The 21,463-nt window shown below is 34.5% G+C and overlaps 1 protein-coding gene across 1 annotated transcript in view; it reads right to left on the bottom strand.

Moving 5' to 3' along the window:
• Nucleotides 1–21,463, bottom strand: part of LOC141492847 (uncharacterized) — a 319,801-nt gene that overhangs the window by 161,597 nt on the left and 136,741 nt on the right. Inside the window, exon 72 of the mRNA XM_074193534.1 lies at nucleotides 10,229–10,236. Coding sequence (XP_074049635.1) covers nucleotides 10,229–10,236 — 8 coding nt within the window. The remainder of the gene's footprint in view (nucleotides 1–10,228; nucleotides 10,237–21,463) is intronic.

Consider the following 21,463-nt stretch of genomic DNA (forward strand, 5'->3'; position numbering starts at 1 on the left):
TGTGTCCTGTTCATAGTTGTTTTTCTATTGTCTCACCACATCCCACCCTCATCCTCTATCTTTGTATCCCCAGCACTTGGAACATAGTAGATGCTTAATAATGTTTACTGACAATTTTTCACTCCCCTGTTTCCTTTTTGTGTTGTTTCTCCTTGGTTTTTGAATATACTGCCTTTTCATAGAATCCCCATATCTTACAGCTGAATGGTATCATGGAAATCATTATCTAATATAAGCCTCTTATTTTACAGATCCAAAAACTGAGGCTTCAAGGGCTAGAGTGACGTGCCCAGCCTCTTCCTATTCTTGTGACTGTGTTCAATAAGAGACTATTCATTGTTTCCAATTCTTCATCACCCCTTGACTGTTCAGCTTCCTGATACTTATTTCTAGCATCATTTTCTCCCCAAACTGGCTTCTCCAAAGGCTTCAAGGACCAAATCAATGACCTTCTCAGTCTTCATTCTCTTGCACCAGTTGTCATTTATGTATTAAGGCAAATACTATGAGCAATGTCACAGAGTCATTTCTAAAATCGACCTTGTACAATGACAACTGAATGAAATTCTATGATTGAATTTCTTAATTCCTTTAGAAATGAAATTAGGACAATGGCAATAAATACAATGAAACTAGTAATAAAGCCAATTTATCCTCTCATGAATTAGTAATGAAAGTTATATACTTTAAGATTTCCAAGTGTTTTACAGATATTTTCTGGGAAAATCACTTTGGTGACTGTGTGGAATTTGAAATGGTGGTTGTAAATATGAGGAAAGGAGACCAATCAGAGAGCTTTTATAATAGTACAGATGAGATCTGTTAGGATCCTAAAATAAGATGTGGCAATGGGAGTAGAAAAGATGAAGATGAGAGATGATGCAATTAGAATTAATATTTGCTTAGTTATGTAAGGGTAAGTGAGCAAAGAATGTAGGCTAATACTAAGGTTGTAAATATGGGTGACTAGAAGGATAATAATGTCCTTGACAGAAACAGGGAAATTTGAAAGAAGAGGAAAGAGAAAGGAACAGGTAGTTATGTATTATTTATTATCTGCCAGATGCTATACTATTTTACAAATATTAATACTTTTGAACTTCACAACCATCCTGAGATAAGTGCTACTTTTATCTCTGTTTTTCACTTTGAGGAAAATGAGGCAGACATCTACAGGTTAAGTACTTTGCCCAGGGTGACACAGCTAGGAAAACAGACCAGATATGAACTCAGTCCTTCCTGACTCCAGGTCCTAAGCTCCATCCAATAAGGACTGATAGGAATAACTAGGGTTTTCTATAGGGTCATTTTCATTTTTAAGTTAGCCCAAATGTAACAGACCATAGAGGAACTTCAATGAACAAACACCATGGTGGGGAAACTATCCTCTTTTAATATATCCCAAATTGCTCTTGCTGACATCTCTTGTAAAGGTTACCTTATAGCCTTGACCATTGTGATTCCTGGAAAAGGGATAAAAGGCTCCAAGCTGCATCCACCGCCTGCATAGTTCTTCTGAGACATCATTAGCATATCCACAGATGTCTGGACCCACCTGGAATCATCACAAATTACAGATGTGAGTCTTTTTTTGAGCATAAGGTTTTGTTTTGTTTTAATTTTTTTTAGCATTTTCTCCACATTTTTATCATCCTGTTCTTGCCTCATGGTGATTCCTATGATGTAAAAGCATATTTTACTCATAGTATTCCCTTCTTGAACTCCATTATTATAAAGATAACATCTCAGTACTTGAACTTTGCTGAACTCCCCTTAGATAGCAACTCAAACTAGAAATAAAGGAGAATTCTGGGATACAGGAGAGAAGTTTCTGGAAGGAATCCTTTCTATAGCCTATACCTGATGGAGAGGTGGAAGTAAGGGCTTACCATAGGGATACCAAATAGGTTGAACTCAAGCATGCCAGGTAAAGACCAACGAAGGTCATTCCATGTGGCCGCATTGTCCCCCAACCAATGTGCTGCAAATTTGCCTGACCCAGCAAAGGTAGAACGTGTCACAATAAAGCTTCTTTTATTAGTGAAGACAGTTTTTACAGCCCTATAAAGGAAAAATGAAGAGTAAGGAAGTTGAACAGTTTTGTTTACCTCCAGGGATTGAACAAAAACAATGTTCATTCTGATTCTATTAATTCAAAAAAAAAATCTTAACCCATATAGACTCAGGCATAAATTTTTGGGTTTGTCCAGGTCTAAAATTTCATTGTTGTGAAGAAACTTCCTTTATCAACAGAGTTTAGCAATTGATCTACAACTTCTCATTTTAGAGAGCTATCTATGGCACCAAATGGTTAAAGGACTTGTTAAATCATTTCCAAGTTGTAACCAACTCTTCATTGACCCCATTTGAAGTTTTCTCAGCTTCTGTAGTACATTTTATAAATGAACAAACTGAGGCAAACAGGATTTGTTTTGTAACTTGCCCAGGTTAAGTGACTTGCGCAGGATCACACAAGAAATAAATATTAGAGTTCATATTTGAACTCAAGAAGATGTCTTGCTGACACTCTATCCACTGTGCCACCCAGTTGCCTTTTTAAGGGACTTTCCCAAGGTCTTATGAAAGGAAAGAAGGAAATGAACTAAAGTCTACAGAACCTAACTGCTAATATCTGAGGTCAGATTTGAACTTAGATTTTCCACATCATTCTGACTCTGAAGCCACCTCTGTAGCAATTATACTTTGCTACCTCTCAGAAATAGAGCCAAAAACAAGATCTTGTATGAAATATTGTTTTAAACAAGTATTCCACTGGTCAGGATATTCAAATAATTTTTTCAAACAGAAACTTTTCTTGTAATGGCATAAGCTAAATGAACTACATAAGATAAATTTCCTCTGTTCCCATTAGTTTTATGCAGAGTCTAGACATAGTCCTTGAATTTGTGCAGCTTCAGACCTTAGAAGACAAAAAACATTTTTAAATGACTAAATATTATATATTTATTTTGAACGAGTGTAACACTCAAGGGATTAGGAGGGGGAAAAGTCTTCAATTGGGCCTTACCTTTTATTCCCAAGATTCACAGGGAGACAGAATATTATTATTATTATTATTATTATTAATATTATATATAATATTTATATTATGTGTTATATTAATGTTATTATTAATAATATTAATAATAATAATAATAACTTTCACTTCTCTAATTCATTTCCAAGTTGTTGGGAGTTTCAAAGAAAAGAAAATGACAAATGGGGAGATTCTTTTTCTTTAGGGGAGAAATTCTTTCAATTGATTCATTTCCAAAGTTCAAAAAAAAATTTTAGGACCTTGAGCCTAAGCAACAAGGACCTTGTGATGCAAGGAGTTATGGACATAGGAGAATTGTAATTGGAAACATATTTTATAGTCCTTTATACTGTTAAATTTTGTAAAAATATTATCAACTCCTGTGATGTAAATTGTCTACTATTAAATGTAAATTTATAACATCTCTTAACACAGACTGAAGTACATTTTTTTCTCTCCCTGTTCTTGAGGTTTTTCATCTTTCTTGGAGGGGAGGGGAGTTTATGTTTATTTTCACAATGAGATTATTGTAATAATATAAAATAAATAAACAAAAAATTTAATAATAAATGTAAAAAATGTAAAAAAAAAAAGGTATCCTGTTACTTATATAAAGTTATGTACTTCCTGTAAAAAAAATTTCCCAAAACCTGGTCTAGCCCCATGGTTACTTTAGGGAACCCCCATGCCTTCTCCTTAGGTTGGGGAGGAGGGAGTGAGGGTGAGCATCCTCTTCCCTGGGCCTACACATGGTTGGTCAATCCCATCTCCCATCCTCCATCCCATCAAGGCTTTAACTTTAGACTGAGACTTCACACTGAGGAAAGCCCCACCCTTGGGAGGGGGGATAGGAGGAGAGGAGATATATTGATCTTAATGCCTTGCCTTCAATTGGCTAGAAGAAACTAAAAGGGAAAAATTATATTCTATATGAGAACTGATAATCCAAAAGTTAATTTATGAACTCTTCCTGGGACTGAGAAATCCAGATTCCATTTTATTTAAACCCTGTGCTAATAAGCTAAGATCCCTGCAGTTGGATCTCTGCATAGAGCAACATAAGAATGTATTCGATTATATCAAGGAATTTTAACTACTGATGGGCTATTTTAAAATTCCAATAAAAATATGAGGTTTCTCAAGAAATTCTAATTGATCTTAAATTTATTTTTTTGACTGGTCTTAATTGATATGATTCAAAAATAACAATATAAATGTATGTATGTATATGTGTATATTTTAAAATATATTTTAAATCAGAGATCTCTATGTAGTTTTCAGTGAGTCTTTTCATATTCTCCCATGACTGGGAGGGCTGACAAAAGATCTCTAGATTTGAGATTTAAATGAGCTGACCAGAGCTCTTAAAATCTCACCACACAACTGGATCAATGTATAATCTTTGTTCAAAAAAAGAATTGTATCCTTGTTTGTCTTTGTGTATGTGTATATGTTTCACATATGTAATTCAGATCTTAAATGGTTCCTGATTATAAGACTGAGTTCATTTATATTCTGTCAAAATGAAAGGAAATTTCTGAAATTTTTATTCATTTTATTTTGGGTTTTAGATTTAATTGTTTTAAAAAGACTAATTTAAAATTAAGTCAATAACTGAGTTAAGATCCCAAAGTCTAGCTCCTTACTAGAAAATTTTAAATGCCATTTGACCTCAGTTAGAAATTGTGAAGATATCAATATGGTGCTGATACTTAAACCAGGAAGAGTCAAAACAGAGGAAGAAAATTAAAAACCAATTTCTCTAATGACTATGGATGAAAAAATCTTAAATAAAATATTAGCAAAGCAATTACAGCAAGTTTTCACTAGGATAATACACTATAATCAAGTAGGATTTATTCCAAAACAGAAGTGTTGGTTCAATATTAGGAAAACTGTCAGCATAATTGCCCAGATCAATAACAAACATAACAAAAATCATATGATCATCTCAATAGATGCTGAAAAAGTCTTTGACAAAATACAGCACCCATTCCTACTAAGACAATAAAGAGTGTGGGAATACATGTATTGTTCCTTAAAATGATGAGCAGTGTATAACTGGAACCATCAACAAGCATTATATGCAATGTGGAGAAGCATTCCCAATAAGATCAGGGAAGAAACAAGGATATCCATTATCACCACTACTTTTCAACATTGTATTAGAAATGTTAGCTTCAGTAATAAGAGAAAAAAAAAAGAAAATGAAGGAATAAGAATCATGAAGGAAGAAACAAAACCCTCACTTTTTTGCAGATGACATGATAGTATGCTTAGAGAACTCCCAAAAAACATCTAAAAAACTACTGGAAACAATTAGCAACTTCAGCAAAGTCACAGGATATAAAATAAAGCCACATAAATCTTCAGTATTTCTATATATTACTAACAAGACACTGCAGCAAGAGTTAGAAAAAAGATATTCCATTTAAAATAACTTCAGACAACATAAAGTACTTGTGAGTCTACCTGCCAAGACAGTCTCAGAAACTATGAAAACAACCAAGAAACATTTTTCCCACAAATAGAATCAGATCTATATTAACTACTCATGGATAGAATGAGCTAATATAAAAAAATACAATTCTACCTAAATTTAACTACTTATTTAGTGCTATACAATCAAAATTCCAAAAAATTACTTTAGAGAGCTAGAAAAAAATTGTAACTAAATTCATATGGAGAAACAAAAAGTCAAGAATATCTAGAGATTTAATGAAAAATGCAAAAGAAGGCAGCTTAGCTTTACCAGATCTAAAATTATATTATAAAGCATCAATCATCAAAACTGTCTAGTACTGGCTAAGAAATAGAGTGGTGGATCAATGGAATAAATTAGGTGCAAAAGAGACAGCAGGAAATGATTATAGTAATCTGCTGTTTGACAAACTCAAGGAGTCCAGCTTCTGGGATAAGAACTCATTTTTTGATAAAAACTGCTGGGAAAACTGGAAGATAGTATGGCAGAAACTTGGATTAGACCAACATCTCACACTCTACACCAAGATAAGATGAAAATGAGTATAGGATTTAGACATAAAAGACAATATTATAAGCAAATCAGGAAAACAAGGAATAGTTTACCTGGGAGCTATTTATGACTATGGAAGAGACAGAGAACATTATAAAAAATAAACTAGATAATTTTGATTACATTAAATTGCAAAGCTTTTGCATGAACAAAACTACTCTAACTAAGATAAAAAGAAATGTAGTAAATTGGGAAACAATTTTTACAACTAGTTTTTCTGACAAAGGACTCATTTCTAAAATATATTAGAGAACTGAGTCAAATTTATATTTTAAAAAAGCCATTCCCCAAATGACAAATGGTCAAAGGATATGCAAAGACAATTTTCAAAACTATCTGTAGCCATATGAAAAATTGCTCTAAATCATTACAGATTAGAAAAATGCAAATTAAAGAATCTCTGAGGTACCACCTCATACCTCTCAGATTGCCAATATGACCAGAAAGGATAATGATCAATGTTGGAAGGGATGTGGGAAATCTAGGACACTAATGCATTGTTGGTGGAGCTATGAACTCATCCAACCTTTTTGGAGAGCAATATTGAATTATGCTTAAAGGGCAATAAAAGTGTGCATATTCTTTGGTCCAGCAACGTTACTACTGGGTCTACATCCTGAAAAGTCATTGAGAAGGGTAAAAATTTCACATGTACAAAAATATTCACAGCTGCTCTGTTTGTAGTGGCAAAGAATTGGAAATCAAGAGGATGTTCATCAGTTGGAAAATGGATAAACAAATTGTGGTATATGTATGTTATGGAACACTAATGTTCTATTAGAATCCAGAAGGGATGGGATTTCAGAGAAGCTTAGGAAGACTTGCAAGAATTGATGCTGAATGAGATGGGCAGACCCAGAAGAACATTGTAGACCTTAACAACAAGGTGCAGTGATAATCAACCTTAATGGACTTGCTCACTCCATTAGTGCAATAATCAGGGATAATTTGGGGTGATCTGTGATGGAGAACACCAATATCCAGAGAAAGAACTGTGGAGCTTGAATGAAGATGAATGGTCATTATCTGCAATTTTTTTAAAAAGTTGTCTTATGAATTACATAATTTTGCTATCTCTAATATTTTCTTTCTTCCTTAAGGATATATTTTTTCTCTCAACAAATTCAATGTTGATCTATGTATATCATAGAAACAATGTAAAGACTATCGGATTGCCTTCTGTTTGGGGGAAGGGAGGAAGTAATGGGAGGGAGAGGGAAAATTACAAAATTCAAAACCTTGCAAAAATGTTTCATAGAAACTACTATTGTATATAATTGGGAAAAAATTATTAAAAAAATAAACTGCAAAGACATCTTAAGTAAATCAGGTTCAAGAGGAATATCTGTAGGAAGCTTTTTAGAGCAAACTACACCTTGTTGGCATCAAGACAAAAAGACAGAATGGTATTCTTTTTTTTTTTAGATGTTTTTTTTACAAGGCAAATGGGGTTAAGTGGCTTGCCCAAGGCCACACAGCTAGGTAATTATTAAGTGTCTGAGATCGGATTTGAACCCAGGTACTCCTGACTCCAGGGCTGGTGCTTTATCCACTGCGAGCCACCTAGCCACCCCAGAATGGTATTCTTTTATTTATCCTTCTACTTAATTTAATGGACTCCTTAAAAGCTCAACACAATCAACAAATGAACTGCTCCTGGGTCTCACTACCTTAGAAATGCTGAATCTCCACTTATAGTTTACATTTCAAAGTATGTGAACTTAATGTTAACCTAATATTGATTAACAATTATATTCAACCTATTTTAATCAATGAAACTTTAAGCAAAAGTGAAAATGTGTCTATTTGAAATTTTTGTTAACTGGACTAGGTGATCTATTATTTCATCTCTTTGTGATTGTAAAATGCCTGGAAAAATTCACTTAGTTATTATTGTCTCATTTCTTCTCCCTATGTAAATTGCAAACTTAGAAAAAACAGTAGTCAGGATGTTGGAAGACATCCTGTGCTCAAGGCGCTTTAAGAGTCTAGGAAGAGATAACAACCAATCAGGATCTCTGAAAATTAATTGTATAATTTAATATTATGTAGCCATAGTAAGGTAATTTGTTGATGAGTAAGATGCTGAGAAATGCTATCAGTTATGTGATTTTGGGTTATCTGTTATGAAAAATATAAGCTATTTGGAGTTACTGTAATAGTGTTGAAGCATGGAATTAATAACTGATTACTTTGTAGGGATAATTAATGGGAAATATCAAAACATGACCAACTCTAGGATTCCTGATATTACTAAATAATGTTTAATAATGGAAATATTGTTCTGTAAAATCTAATAATTTATATGTTTTTGACTTGAATACCTAGTTATTCTTACTATCATTTTATTACATTGGAATTAATAATGCCTGTTGAAAATTTAAAGTCACCTAAAATGTTATGATGTTTTAAAAAATTCTGAAAGCAATGATATATGTTATTTATTTTAAATATGGTTAATAACTAAATGGGTTCATTATAAAAAGTTGTTTTTATAAAAATCTAGTTCTAAATGTGAATTGGGATTGTTGTATTTTTACATTCCAAGTTCTGCTTATTAAATTCAATTGAATTAATTATAATTTTTCTCTGAGTCTCTTTGCTGACACCCATCCTAATCACAACTTGGCACATTCTGATTCCTTTATTGTTCAAACCACCCGAAGCACTGGTTATAGGTAATTGTTATAGTACAATATAGTGATAATCGGTCTGTCAGAAATCAGGTATGTTAAACAGAAAGACAACACTATGCCAATGAAACCACAAATCCTATGGGATTTGACGTTTAATACTGCAGGTAGAGTGACCTTTAAGAGAGCCAACCTTCAGCATCAGCTAAGATAGGATTCCCTAAAGGAAGTCCTCACCTGGTAAACTTAGAGCCTGGCTCATTGAAAAGGATTGTCAGTATGACCTCTTCCTGTAACAGACAGCTAATATATAAGGGAGCATGTCCTTTTGTCCCTGTGTACTTTTTATAGCCAATGGCCATAATCATACCAGGTGCTCAGCAATTAAGTATTAGAGTCATTGGAATTGAATCTTTCAAAATCCTTAACAAATAGCAAATATTTAGTTTTCTATTGTTCTATTTTTTAACTGCTTTATGGGAGAAATTCATTCTTCAACGAGTTTTGTTCATTCTAAATACAATTAAAGTTAAAATAGAAAATTTTATTGCAAACTGTTTACTGAACATGTACAGTTCTAAAATGATTATCCAGTGTATTTATTTATACTGTTCTTGAGCTTTTGGTTACAGCTCAATGTGACAACCACTAATGAATCTGTGTTATACTGGAACCCATGTTCTCATGAAGAGTATTCTGATAATGGCTTAGGACCATAAAGTATAATTCTTGTTCTTTATAGACCTTGTAATTTTTCCCCACTTATTGGGCCTCTGTTAAATGGCCCTCTCTGGTTTTGTTTGCTCCTTCTTTTCCCTGGGGTTCATTTCTCTAGGCTGCCAGTTGAACATCTCCAATAGTGACATCTGCTACACCAGTCAACCAGCTGTACCAGTTCTGACAGCCTCCATCATGTGAACTTTGCCTCAATTGAGTTCCCACTGCAAGGCATTCAACTCCAAATGGGCCCTTAAAGGCCCAGATGAATCTGGGTCCCAATAATTTGAGTAGGTAATATGATGCAGGGAGCTATGGACATAGGAGATTTGTAATTGGAAACAGATTTTGTACTGTTTTTATACTGTTTTTGTTTTTATACTGTTAAATTTTGTAAAAATGTTATCTGCTCCTGTGATATAAACTGACTTCTATTGTTCCATTGTTATATGAAAATTTGTAACATCTCTTCGTTTCTACGCCCCCCCCCCAACTTCCAGTCTTTTAACTTGGTTGTAGAGGAGGAGGGATTTCCCTTTTGTCTGCAATTTCTGACCCTTTTGTATCCAGAGAGTGGGCAAAACTATAAAAACTTGGCCTGGACTCCCCTCAGGGCGCAGAATCACCTGAGTCTCAGTCCAATCAGTTCTCCTGGCTGTCTGTCTGACTGTCTATGCGTCTGTCTGTCTGTCTGTCTGCCTCTCTCTCAAACAAACCTTAACTAGCTTTTGTTATTCTCCTGCCCTTTAGCAGTTTACAAACTTGTTGATGTTTCTCCAGGAGAAGAAAATATTTTAATCTGTACACTTTGCAGGCTTGTATAATAAATCTTGAGAATTTTTAAAATCCCAGGGCTGTGTATGAATTCTTTCACCATTCAAAGACTCTCAATCTTAAATTGGCTACACCAATCCCAGTCAACACTTGGACAAAGTGAACTAAAGGTTCCTTCTTGGTCAACAATCTTACCTCATCACCCACCTCAAGGCTAAATTAAGAAATGAAACAAAATAAAAGACAATCCTTGACAAAATTATTTCCAAATCATGACTAATTTCCTACTTCTTTAAAATAATATTCTTCCCGAGATTCTTGTCCTTTGCTCCTGCTTGCCATGGGATCTGACCTGTACACCAGTCTTTCCACTTGGATGCCAAAGGACCAGAACTAAGGATCATGGTGGCCTTTTAAAATTCTGTCCTTTGATGATGCTCTTTCTTGACTGCTATGTTTATTCAAACTCAGTGCTCAACCATTCAAAAAACCACTTACAAGGTGCTAGATCAAAGGTTATTTATGACTTAATTAAATACTGAATAGGGAAATGATTTACCATAAAAGAGAATATGATAAGAGAAAGAGATCAAAGATTAGTGATAAGGAGCAATCTTTCCCCAGCAGAAATGTTTCTTTGTCCTTAACCTTAATTCCCCCTTCTTGGTGCAAAACATTACTCCATTGTGTAACAAATTATTTAAATTAATGAATACTTTGCATACATTAGGTTGTTAGCATTTTTTCTTTTTTTTCAAACAGTTTCCCTGCCCCACAAATTGCATTGCAAAAAAAATTCAAAAGTCTTCTGCCCTCCACACCCCCTAGGTCTCTGGTGCTACATATACAGAAAAAGGTATATTTAGCAAGCAACTGTAAATTGAAACCACACGTGTTTTGATGAATGTAATTTGATGAAAGTTGCCCTTACTCTTCTGTTGCAATTGCCATGGAGTAGCCATACAGATTGTGGACATCATAGTGTTTGCCCCAGTGTTGTACTGCATCCATACAAAGGGTCTTGGCAGGTAGAAAATTGTCCAGTACTCCTAAGGGGGAAAGAAGAAGTAAGCAATGAAAGCCTAGGTCATTATAACATTGGTCAGTCTCTAAAATATAACCCAAAATTCAAAGCTAAAATAACACTGGGTTTAGGGTTATAAGAGGTGGTTTAACAGAGTCATACCTTTGATATTAATATCATATTTCATAGAATTATAGATTTTAGAGTTGGAAAAGACCCTAAAGACCATTTGAATCCACTAATTTTATAGATGAAGCAAACGAGGCCAGATGGGTTAAAAGATTTGCCTGGTCATATAATATCCAGTCAGAGTAAATAACATAATCATTAATATTCTAAGTATCTTTCCCTGGAAATTAAGGACAATAATACTTACTGTTCTTGTTTGTTCTTCTTCATTCTCATAATGCCTGCTCTATTTAGAACACAGAGGATATAGTGTATCCAATATACACAAAGTTCTTCATAAGCAACAAAGCAGCACAGAACTAAGGATCGCTTCTAGTGGTGTTATTGTTATTATTATGATTATTGTTATTCCCACATATCAACAGAGTATGCGTTTTTACGTATTTCTGTAGTAGTGGACCAAAACATTCACACTCCCACCTAGTTCCTCTTCTGTGTTTGTTGAATCAGGATCTAGCTTGGAGTTACAGTCTAGGTTTATGGGACTAAGCAAAACTAACTTGTTCTGAAGGGAATACATACTATATAATCAAGAGGTTCAATGTATACAATGCTGTGATTGGTGTCAGGAAGACCTGAGTTCAAAACCAGGCTCAGTCCTTTATTCACTGTGTGACTGTGAGTAAATCACTTATCCTCTGTCTATCTCAGTTGCAATAACTGCAAAAAGAGTATCAGGATAGCACCTACTTCTCAGGGTTTTATGTGACTGATGAAATAACATTTGTAAAACAGTTAGTAAAACAGTTATTCCTGTCCCTCTCCAGCCCTGTTTTATCCTTATTAACAACCATTCTCACAACAATGATAAAATGTAATTCAAGGCAGCTAGATGGTTCAGTAGATAAAGCACAGAAGCTGGAGTTAGGAAGACCTGAGTTTCAATCTGATCTCATTCGCTCACTAAGTGTGTGACCATGGGCAAGTCACTTAACCTCTGTTTGTCTTAATCCACTGCAGAAGGAAATGGAAAACTACTACAGTGGTCCATGAGGTCACAAAGAGTCAGACGCAAATGAATGACTGAACAACAATACAGTCACAGCCAAATAATAACTTGGAAAAATTTGAGTTACCCATTCTATTGATGATTTATAAGGTAGCATATCTTCTCCAAATGCTTATCTATCTGACTAACAGGTATTATTATATTAGAGATGACCTTCAGGGGAAAGATAATAGAAAGGCTATAGCAAGAAATGCAGATGATGTAAAATCAAAAGCAATAAAAATTTATTTGAAATACAAGTCTATGCCAATCATTTGACACTTTACATATAGTTCCATATAGTTATTAGTCATTATATATAAGTTCTACCTCTTCAAATAACAGTAACTATATCTTATACCTCTCTTTATGTTCCCAGAACCCACCATGATTCCTCAAACATAAAAGCTCAATTCATCACTCTTGAATGATCTTTTAACTGCCAAATCCAATGGTTTTTCCCCATCTATTCATCCACCTTTACCATACCAAGTGTCTCTCATTTTTGTTGCTCTTTGTAAGGATGATGATGATGATGATGATAACTTACAAACTACTCTTAGCTTTCTTGACACTATATTTTTTAGCCTTCTTTTAGCTTCTCATCCACTGTTCATTTCTAGTATCTTCTTTGGTTACATCTTCCCCATCCAGATTTCTAAATATGGACATTGACCAAGGTTCTATTTGAACTCAAGTCTTCCTAATTGCAGATTCGGTGCTCTATTTACCATTCTAACATTAAATATTTATTGTCTCTCCCCATTACTCTTCTATTTTTTTTCCTTCCCATTGCTTCTAATCTAAGTCATCATTGCCTCTTGCCTAAATTATTGCCTACCTCCATTCTTTCTCCTTCAATCCATCATACATCATGAACAGTTTAATTTTCCTAAAAATTTATTCTGAACTTGTTACAACCAGCTGCAGCAAAAATCAATGGTTTCCCACTGTCTAAGGAATAGAACTTCAAATTAATTAACCTGACATTTAATCTTGCTCTGACAATTCTTAGTTTTTCTAATTAATTTCCCACAATTCCTCCCATGATAAATTCACCTGCAAAGGGACTATCATGTCCTTTTGACTACAAGATAGCATGGCATAGGGGCAAGAGTACTTGACTTAGACTGGATTTAGTTTCAGCATCCATCATTTACAAACAGCATTGAGAAAGTCATTTAAATTATTTGATCTATTTTTTTAATCTAGAAAAATGTTCTCAAAAGTTACCTACCTCTGACAAAACTGTTTCATAAATTGCAAATACAATTTATATGTATTCTATGTAATACAAATATAAATATGATAATGACAATGATTGCCATTTTAGTTCTCTGGGTTAGGGCTGCCTACACCTAGCAAAGGGTAAAAAACAACCCATTTTCTCCTTTGTGCTTGAATCCATTGGCAGAAGGGGGTCCCTAAATCTTCTTATACAATTTTAAATGACAAGTATGTTTGAATAGCTAAAAAATCTACATCTCATCCAAAGGACCAGACCCATGACTTACTGGGAGTAAATGGGGGATAGTTCAGGTTACTATGTGAGCATCCTGTAGATGAACCATCATCAAAGTTGGAAGGTTCATTCATATCCTAGAGAGAGAGAAATGGAGAAATATAAAGTATATAGTGTGAGTATTTAGTACTTATTTGTGTTTTTTAAGAAATCAGAGGAATTGTCCAATTACACCCTTTAAAAATAGTCTCATGAGCCTATTGCAAAATGGATGACTGGTTTTATAAACAAAGTAACTGTATTTTTTCCTTAGTACTGTTCAGTCATGGCTGACTCTCTGTGATCTCTTTGGGGGTTTATTATCCATTTCATTCTCCAGTTTATTTTATAGATAATGAAACTGAGATAGAATTAAATAACTAGTAAAGTGTCTTAGACTAGATTTGAACTCAGGAAGATGGATCTTCCTGACTCCAAACCTGGCACTTTATACCCCATACCACCTATCCTCAATCTACATGAGGTAAAACATAAACCTAAATATTAAGAAAAAATGTTGTTTCTTCACAGAAGATATTTAAACTTCAAGAGCACAGTGCAGCAGAACAAACCCAAGTTTAAGAAAATAGAGATTGGGAAAGTAAATCCTGGCTCTGCCAGAGTCAAACTTGTGGAAATTTCAACAAATCATTTTACCCCTATTTCCTTACTTGTGAGATAAGTGAGTTTGACCTAAAAGTGTTTTAGTAGTTCTGTTTTTCTCTGAGAGCAAATAAAATCTATTTTTTGCAAAACCCTATGCAACCTGACTACACTCTGCCTTTCCAGACATTTTATATACCAAAGCTTCAGATAAGAGCTCAAACCACTCTATATTCCAGCTAAACTTGTCTTTTTGCAAGGAGCTACAGTGCCTTTTCCCACTGTTGAGTTCCTATCCATTTTGGAGAAGGGATCGCAGACCAGCATTCCTTCATTCTCCCAGTTTAAATATCTACTCCCATGTGGATGCTTCCTTTCCTCCATTCCCCACTCCATCCCTGATTTTTAGCTATTCTTTTGTGAACTGGATCAGAATATAAGGTCCTTGGAGGCATAAACCATCTTCTTTTTTGGTTTATATTAGCATTCCTAGGAGCTAGTATTCAGTAAGTGCATAATAAATACTTCTTTACTGACTGTGGTTCACAGCATCCAGTCCCCCATCTCCCATCTTTGTTCTGTTCATTATGCCACAAATGTATTCCCCTCCTCTCTTCTGCTTCTTAGAATCCCCAGACTCTTTAAAAACTCAGTCTCAAATATTTCCTTATACATGGGGCTTTCCCCAATCTTCTTCACCAGGTTCTAAGGCCTCCTTAAATACCTTACATTTTAGGGGCAGCTAGGTGGTGCAGTGGATAAAGCACCGGCCCTGGAGTCAGGAGTACCTGGGTTCAAATCTGGTCTCAGACACTTAATAACTACCTAGCTGTGTGGCCTTGGGCAAGCCACTTAACCCCATTACCTAGCAAAAACCTAAAACAAAATACCTTACATTTATCTAGTAGACTTAAATACCTTAGATTTATCTAGTATATATTCTGTATGTACCTGTTTGTATGTACCCCATTCTTACAGACAACAGAAAAATAATCTCCTTGATGGCAGAACCTGGTTCATTTTAGTCTTTGAATCTCTTGTATCTAGCACAGTGGAACAGTGGATAGAGGATCAGAAGTCAGGAAGACCTGGGTTCAAATTCAGTTCTAGACACTTCCTAACTGTGTCACCCTTAAGCAAGTCACTTATCAGTTTCTTCAACTATAAAAAGAGCTAGAGAAGGAAAAAGCAAACCACCCCAATGTTTTTGCCAATAAAATTCCAAAATATGTCACAAAGAGTCAGATATCACTGAAAATAACTAAATTTAAAAACTTCCTAGTACCTCAGGGATTACTAAAATATATATAGTGATTTTTGATTCTTGTTCTAATTCTGTCCAAACTATTTATCTTGATAACATTATTGAATACCGTCACTAAAAAGATATGAAATTCACTCCTCTTTTCCACCTATCCTTTCCTCCTATCTTCTCTACTACTTAAAATATAAGAATATAAAAGGAGAAAATATTTAGAAATTCTGAATATTGATTCTCTCAACAGCCCCCATCCTGATGACTCACAATCCAGATTCCATCAAAATTTATCTCCTGGTGGAAAAGTCTGAATTCCTCTGCCCACCACTGAGCACACTTTGGATTGGTATAGTCTGGAAAGACCGTTTGGCCTGGCCACACCTGCAGGAGAGAAAGGAATTCAGTGACAAATAATGAAAATAAAAGGAAGCACAGCAGCACTCCAAAGAGTACTATTGAAACTAAAATGTTTGATTATACTCTTGCCTAGACTCCAGACTTCTTCAGATTGGAACACAAAACATTCTATAAAACTTTTCAAATATTATTTGATGTAGCCAAATAGTACTATTAAACACATACCAAGGCAGAGGAAGAGAGGAAAGAAATGGGTAGATGAACAGTGGTGGAAGAAAACAAGATGGCCACAGGAAAGAATTAGTTCAATTTCTCAAGTACATGAAAGGGAGTAGAGTGAAATTAGGCTAGAAGGGAAAGCTAGAGTCATGGCCTGAAATATTAAACTAAAGAGATTATACTTTTTTCCTAAAAGCAATGGGAAAACTGTAACTTTTTCAGCAGCAATGACATAATCATAATGACATTATGAAGATTACTTTGTCAGCTATGTGAAGGATGCATTGGAAAGGAAAGAGATTAATTCACTATTCAACAAGCACTGCTCAGAAAACTGGAAGAAATTAAGTTTTAACTAACACCTCATAACATATACAAAGATAAATTCCAGATGTAAAGACCTAGATGTAAAAAGTCTCATCCTATACAAATTAGAGGAACAAAGAAGGGAATACTTTTAGAACAATAACCAAATGAGGGATAGAGAGGATCACAGGATATGAAATAGACAATTTTATAAATGCTAAGGCACATAGTTGGCAGTTAATAAATACCTAACTATTCTTCCTTTCTTTTGTCTACATACAATTTTTAAAAATTGTCTTCATCAATAACATCAGTACAGTTAAAAACTAGAAGAGAGTTAAATAGGAAGAAATCTATGCTGAATATATAATAATGATCTGATACCCAAGGTATATAGAAAGTTGGTTCAAATAAAAGAACAAGCTCCATTCCCTAATAAATAGAAAAAGGATAGAAACAAATAATTCTGAAAGTAAGAAATCCAAGCTATCATTAGCCATATGAAAATATTCCAATCACTAACAATAAAAGAACTATATTAAAGCAATTCTGGGGTTCTTACACTCATCAGATGGGTGAAAATCATAAAAAGGGAAAATGATAATTGTTGGATGGGCTTTTGTAAGAAGGTACATTAATAATGGAGCTATAAATATAGACATGTCCTTTTATTTTTTCCCAGAAAATGTACCAGGTCACAAGGGTCAATAAATTGTTGCTTCTTCAATCAAGAGTCAGTAAAATTTCCTTAGACTTTTTGGGCAGATAGGAAGTTTTCCTATAATGTCTTTGAACTTATTAGAAGCCATCTATTCTAGTCAATTATAAGAAGCCAAACACACCCAACTTTTTTTTGCATTCTTACTGTAGTTCAACTATGCAAATTAGAATGATATCAGGTTGAAAATTTTCCTAAAGAATGAAAATATGGCCCACAACTCTGTTATGAAATTTAGTCCCATCAGGGGAATCATCCCTGACAAAGACAGGATAAAAGGGAAATCTATAAGCCAGTAAAATAATATAGGTTGCAAATATTTTTCAGAATCACTATGATTCTTTAATAAATCTAATTTCATTGGAGTGTGTACTCCCTCCACAGATGCAACAAGTGTCACCCACAAAACAAATAAACCTAATTCTTATTGTATCTCTATATATATGCTTGGGATCTTGTAGACTTTACCTTTCTTAGGCTAGGCAAGGTAAATCAGGTTTTTACAATTTGTGGTTAAGTTTTGAAGAATAAATGAACATGCCTTGATGCTTAAAACAGCAAAATTGGCATTGCAATATGCATTATAATAGGATTGTACTCTGTAACCAAGGATCAGGTAATTTAAAATCTATAGGAATGTCATCATTGCATTAGTACTTCCACAGTCCCTCAGAAAATATCTTTTTCTCTCCAGTTGTTACCTTCCCAACGAGTGGTGTCACTCCATCTGATGCATTGACCCATATTTTCATGTCTGAGCCCCGGATATAAGGGCCATAGTTGGGATAATCAGTGGCAATGGCTGGATCCTATAAGAAAATAAGACATAGAGTAGAGAAACTATCCTTGAGTTAAAGGGAAGAGGAAGAGGTTTATAGGCTGGGAGGGAAAGGAAGAGCATACCATAATAATGACATATTTCTGGCCATGGTTATGTAAATCCTCAGCAAATGCAGGTAAGTCTCTAAATAGTATTTTATCATAAGTGAAGTCCTTCTTTTCTTCCATGTAGTCAATATCAGAGTACTGAACATCCTGTAAGAACATCACAGAAAGCACTATATATGAAACATTAATAGAAAAACATAGGGTCTAAAAAAAAAAAAAAAGCAAAGTCCAATTGTATATAATCAATTCAAAAGACTCCATTCCCCTTCATTACTTTACTCCCTTCCCCGGTTTTTGAACTAACATTTTTGGGATATTCCATTTGTTTTTTTGGGCGTTTTGTTTGGTTGGGTTTGTTTGTTTGATTTTGTCTTTCCAATGCTATCCATGAGATTTATTGTAACTTGAGTTAATTTTATAAAACATTGAGAAGAGAGACATAGTGTGATTGAATCTGAGCTGCAAAGTTTAGGAAACAGTTCCAGGGACATAAAAGGTCCTCTTCCAAGGAAAATCTGTAGCCTTTGTACTTTACTTTTACATTAAGTCATTCCCTCAAACTCACAGCTTGCTCTCCAGTATGATATACACATACAGCTATACATTTACAACTTAGTGACTAGGGCATGGGAAAACTTTGGGACAAAAACTTATGTACAAATTAGGTAGCAATGTGGTTTAGAGGGAAGACTGTTTCAAATGGAATCAGGAAGATCTGAGTTCATTTCTGACCTCAGATATTTGCTAGATGTTTGACCTGAGCAAGTCTCTTAACATCTGTTTGCCTCAGTTTCCTCATCTGTAAAATGAGGATAATTATCATACTTAGCTCCTAATGCTAATTTGAGGACAAAATGAGATATTTATAAAGTGCTTTGCAAACCTTAAAGTGCTATTTAAATGTTAGCTTTTGTTAAATTAAATAAATAAGCACTAACTCTCCAAACTCACTTTACCTTGACAAAGCTAAATGCATCAATTGGGCTCATAGAGTCGAAGACACCTTTCAGGATTTTCTTGGCAAAAATATTGGAGTGTTTTGTAATTCCCTTCTCCAGCTCATTTTTATAGATAAGGAAACTGAGGCAAACAGGGTTAAGTGACTTTCTCAAGGTCACAGAGCTAATAAGTGTCTGAGATCATATTTGAACTTAGGAAGATAATTCTTCCTTACTAAAGGCATGGTACTCTATCTACAATAATGCTCACATTGCAAAATTCCTTGCATAAGGGGCAGCTAGATGGTGCAGTGGATATAATACCAGCCCTGGAGACAGGAGTACCTGAGTTCAAATCCGAACTCCAACACATAATACTTACCTAGCTGTGTGTCCTTGGGCAAATCACTTAAACCCCATTGCCTCAACAAAACAAAACCCTTGCATATAATGAGTATTTGATAAATATTTAATGTAAGAAAAGAATCCCTGTCTTAGTCTGTTATTTTCTACTTTTTGATTTTATGTTTTCTAAGATTTTCTGAACTTCATTTTCTAAATAAATTTCTTCCCTTTTTAACATCTGCCAACATCCAAACCATTACTCCTTAGTTGCTAATAACGACAATAATTATTTGCTTACATAAATGTATCAAAATATTTTCTTCACAGCAGCCCTGAAAGATAACTAATTCTGACTTTACACTTGAAGGAAGTGAAGGTACTTTAAATTACTTCCCCAATGCTACATATATTTTTCAGTCACTCTCATTCCAAGTAGATGATAATTACTGTCAATTAACATTCTCTACATCCTCAACTTGGTATGTAGCATGGTTTATCATCCCGATTTTTTCTGTTCAAAATCCAGTTTTCTTGGCAAAAGTACTGCAGCCATTTCCTTTTCCAATGGATCTAAAGATAAACAGGGATGAGTGCCTTTCCCAAGGTCACACAGTGAGGGCATTTCTGAAGCTCAGACCTTCCTGACTCTGAGCCTAACACTCTATCTACTGAGCTACCAGACAAAAAATAGCATCATCCCTAATGCCAGTAAAAGAACTCTAGAAAAAAGAATTAGGAAATCTGGGGTCTACACTAGGTAACTAGTGTTCTAGCTCAAATAGCTCAACACTGAATTAGTAATTTAACCCTTTCTGACCCTCCCTTCCTCATTTGCAAAATGAAAGGATTTGACTAGATTTAACATGGCACTTTCAATTCTTAATGTTGAAAAATTTTAAAAAAATTAACTGTCCAATATTTGTGCTAATGCAGGAAGCAATGAAAATTATAATTAGATACTACAGACAATTCAAAGATAATTTATATGTTGTTCTGATCATAGTATATGTTTTCTTTTTTCTCCTTGTTTTTCTGATTTATATTCTTCATTTCTTTAAGTTAATTCTAAAATTACTGGGTGCTAGGCATTAGACAAGACACAACACTTGAGACATGTTGAGACTGCAAAGGGATGATAACCCAGTTTAAAAACTGGTTATGGATAATCCACATGCAGAGAAATGAGAATTGATTGTATCAATGCACAAACATACACTGATCATTCATAATCATAAAAAGCTAAGAGTGAGAAGTGACCTTTGCAGTTCCACTAATCACAGAGAACTTCATTTAATGGATAAAAAAGTGATTGTGCAAGGAGATACATATTAAGGTCTTCTTATTTCTAGACAAAGGTTTTCCATTCAAACATCCTACTAAGGTTCATCTTAAATGATACAACTTTTTTAGAAATACTAATGACAATATAGATATTTATTAAATTTGACATCAAAAAAGCAAATACAAGATCAACTTTCAGATCCAGTCATGAATAGATACACAAATTTTGCTTTCAAATTCATTTCCTTATTATCATATATTATTTTCCTTAAAACATATAGACTCTTATTTTCCTAAGTCCAGAAGGATTTAAAAGAGAAAAATGAGACCACCCTGCAGGGAGCCACCAGTAGCTGCTTCCAGAGCACTCAGCCCACAGAAGGTAAGGGGTTGGGGTAGACTATAAAAGTCCCTCCACTATCCCTGGGACACGAATTGCCTTAGTGGAGCAGGATCCCTCCTCACAGCTCTGGGGAAGAGGGATGTGCTTCCAGTCATCCACAGACCAGAGAACAGACCAGCAGAGTAATCAGATCTCTCCTAAGACATTGAAGGAATTGAGGTCCTTGCCCCAATAACACTCAAAAGTTTGGGAAGCATAGGCTAAGGAAATGAGTAAACAGGAAAAAAAAGAATCTGACCCTAGATAATTA

This window comes from Macrotis lagotis, chromosome 7 (genome assembly GCF_037893015.1).
Source record: "Macrotis lagotis isolate mMagLag1 chromosome 7, bilby.v1.9.chrom.fasta, whole genome shotgun sequence".
In the NCBI taxonomy this organism is placed as follows: Eukaryota; Metazoa; Chordata; class Mammalia; order Peramelemorphia; family Peramelidae; genus Macrotis; species Macrotis lagotis.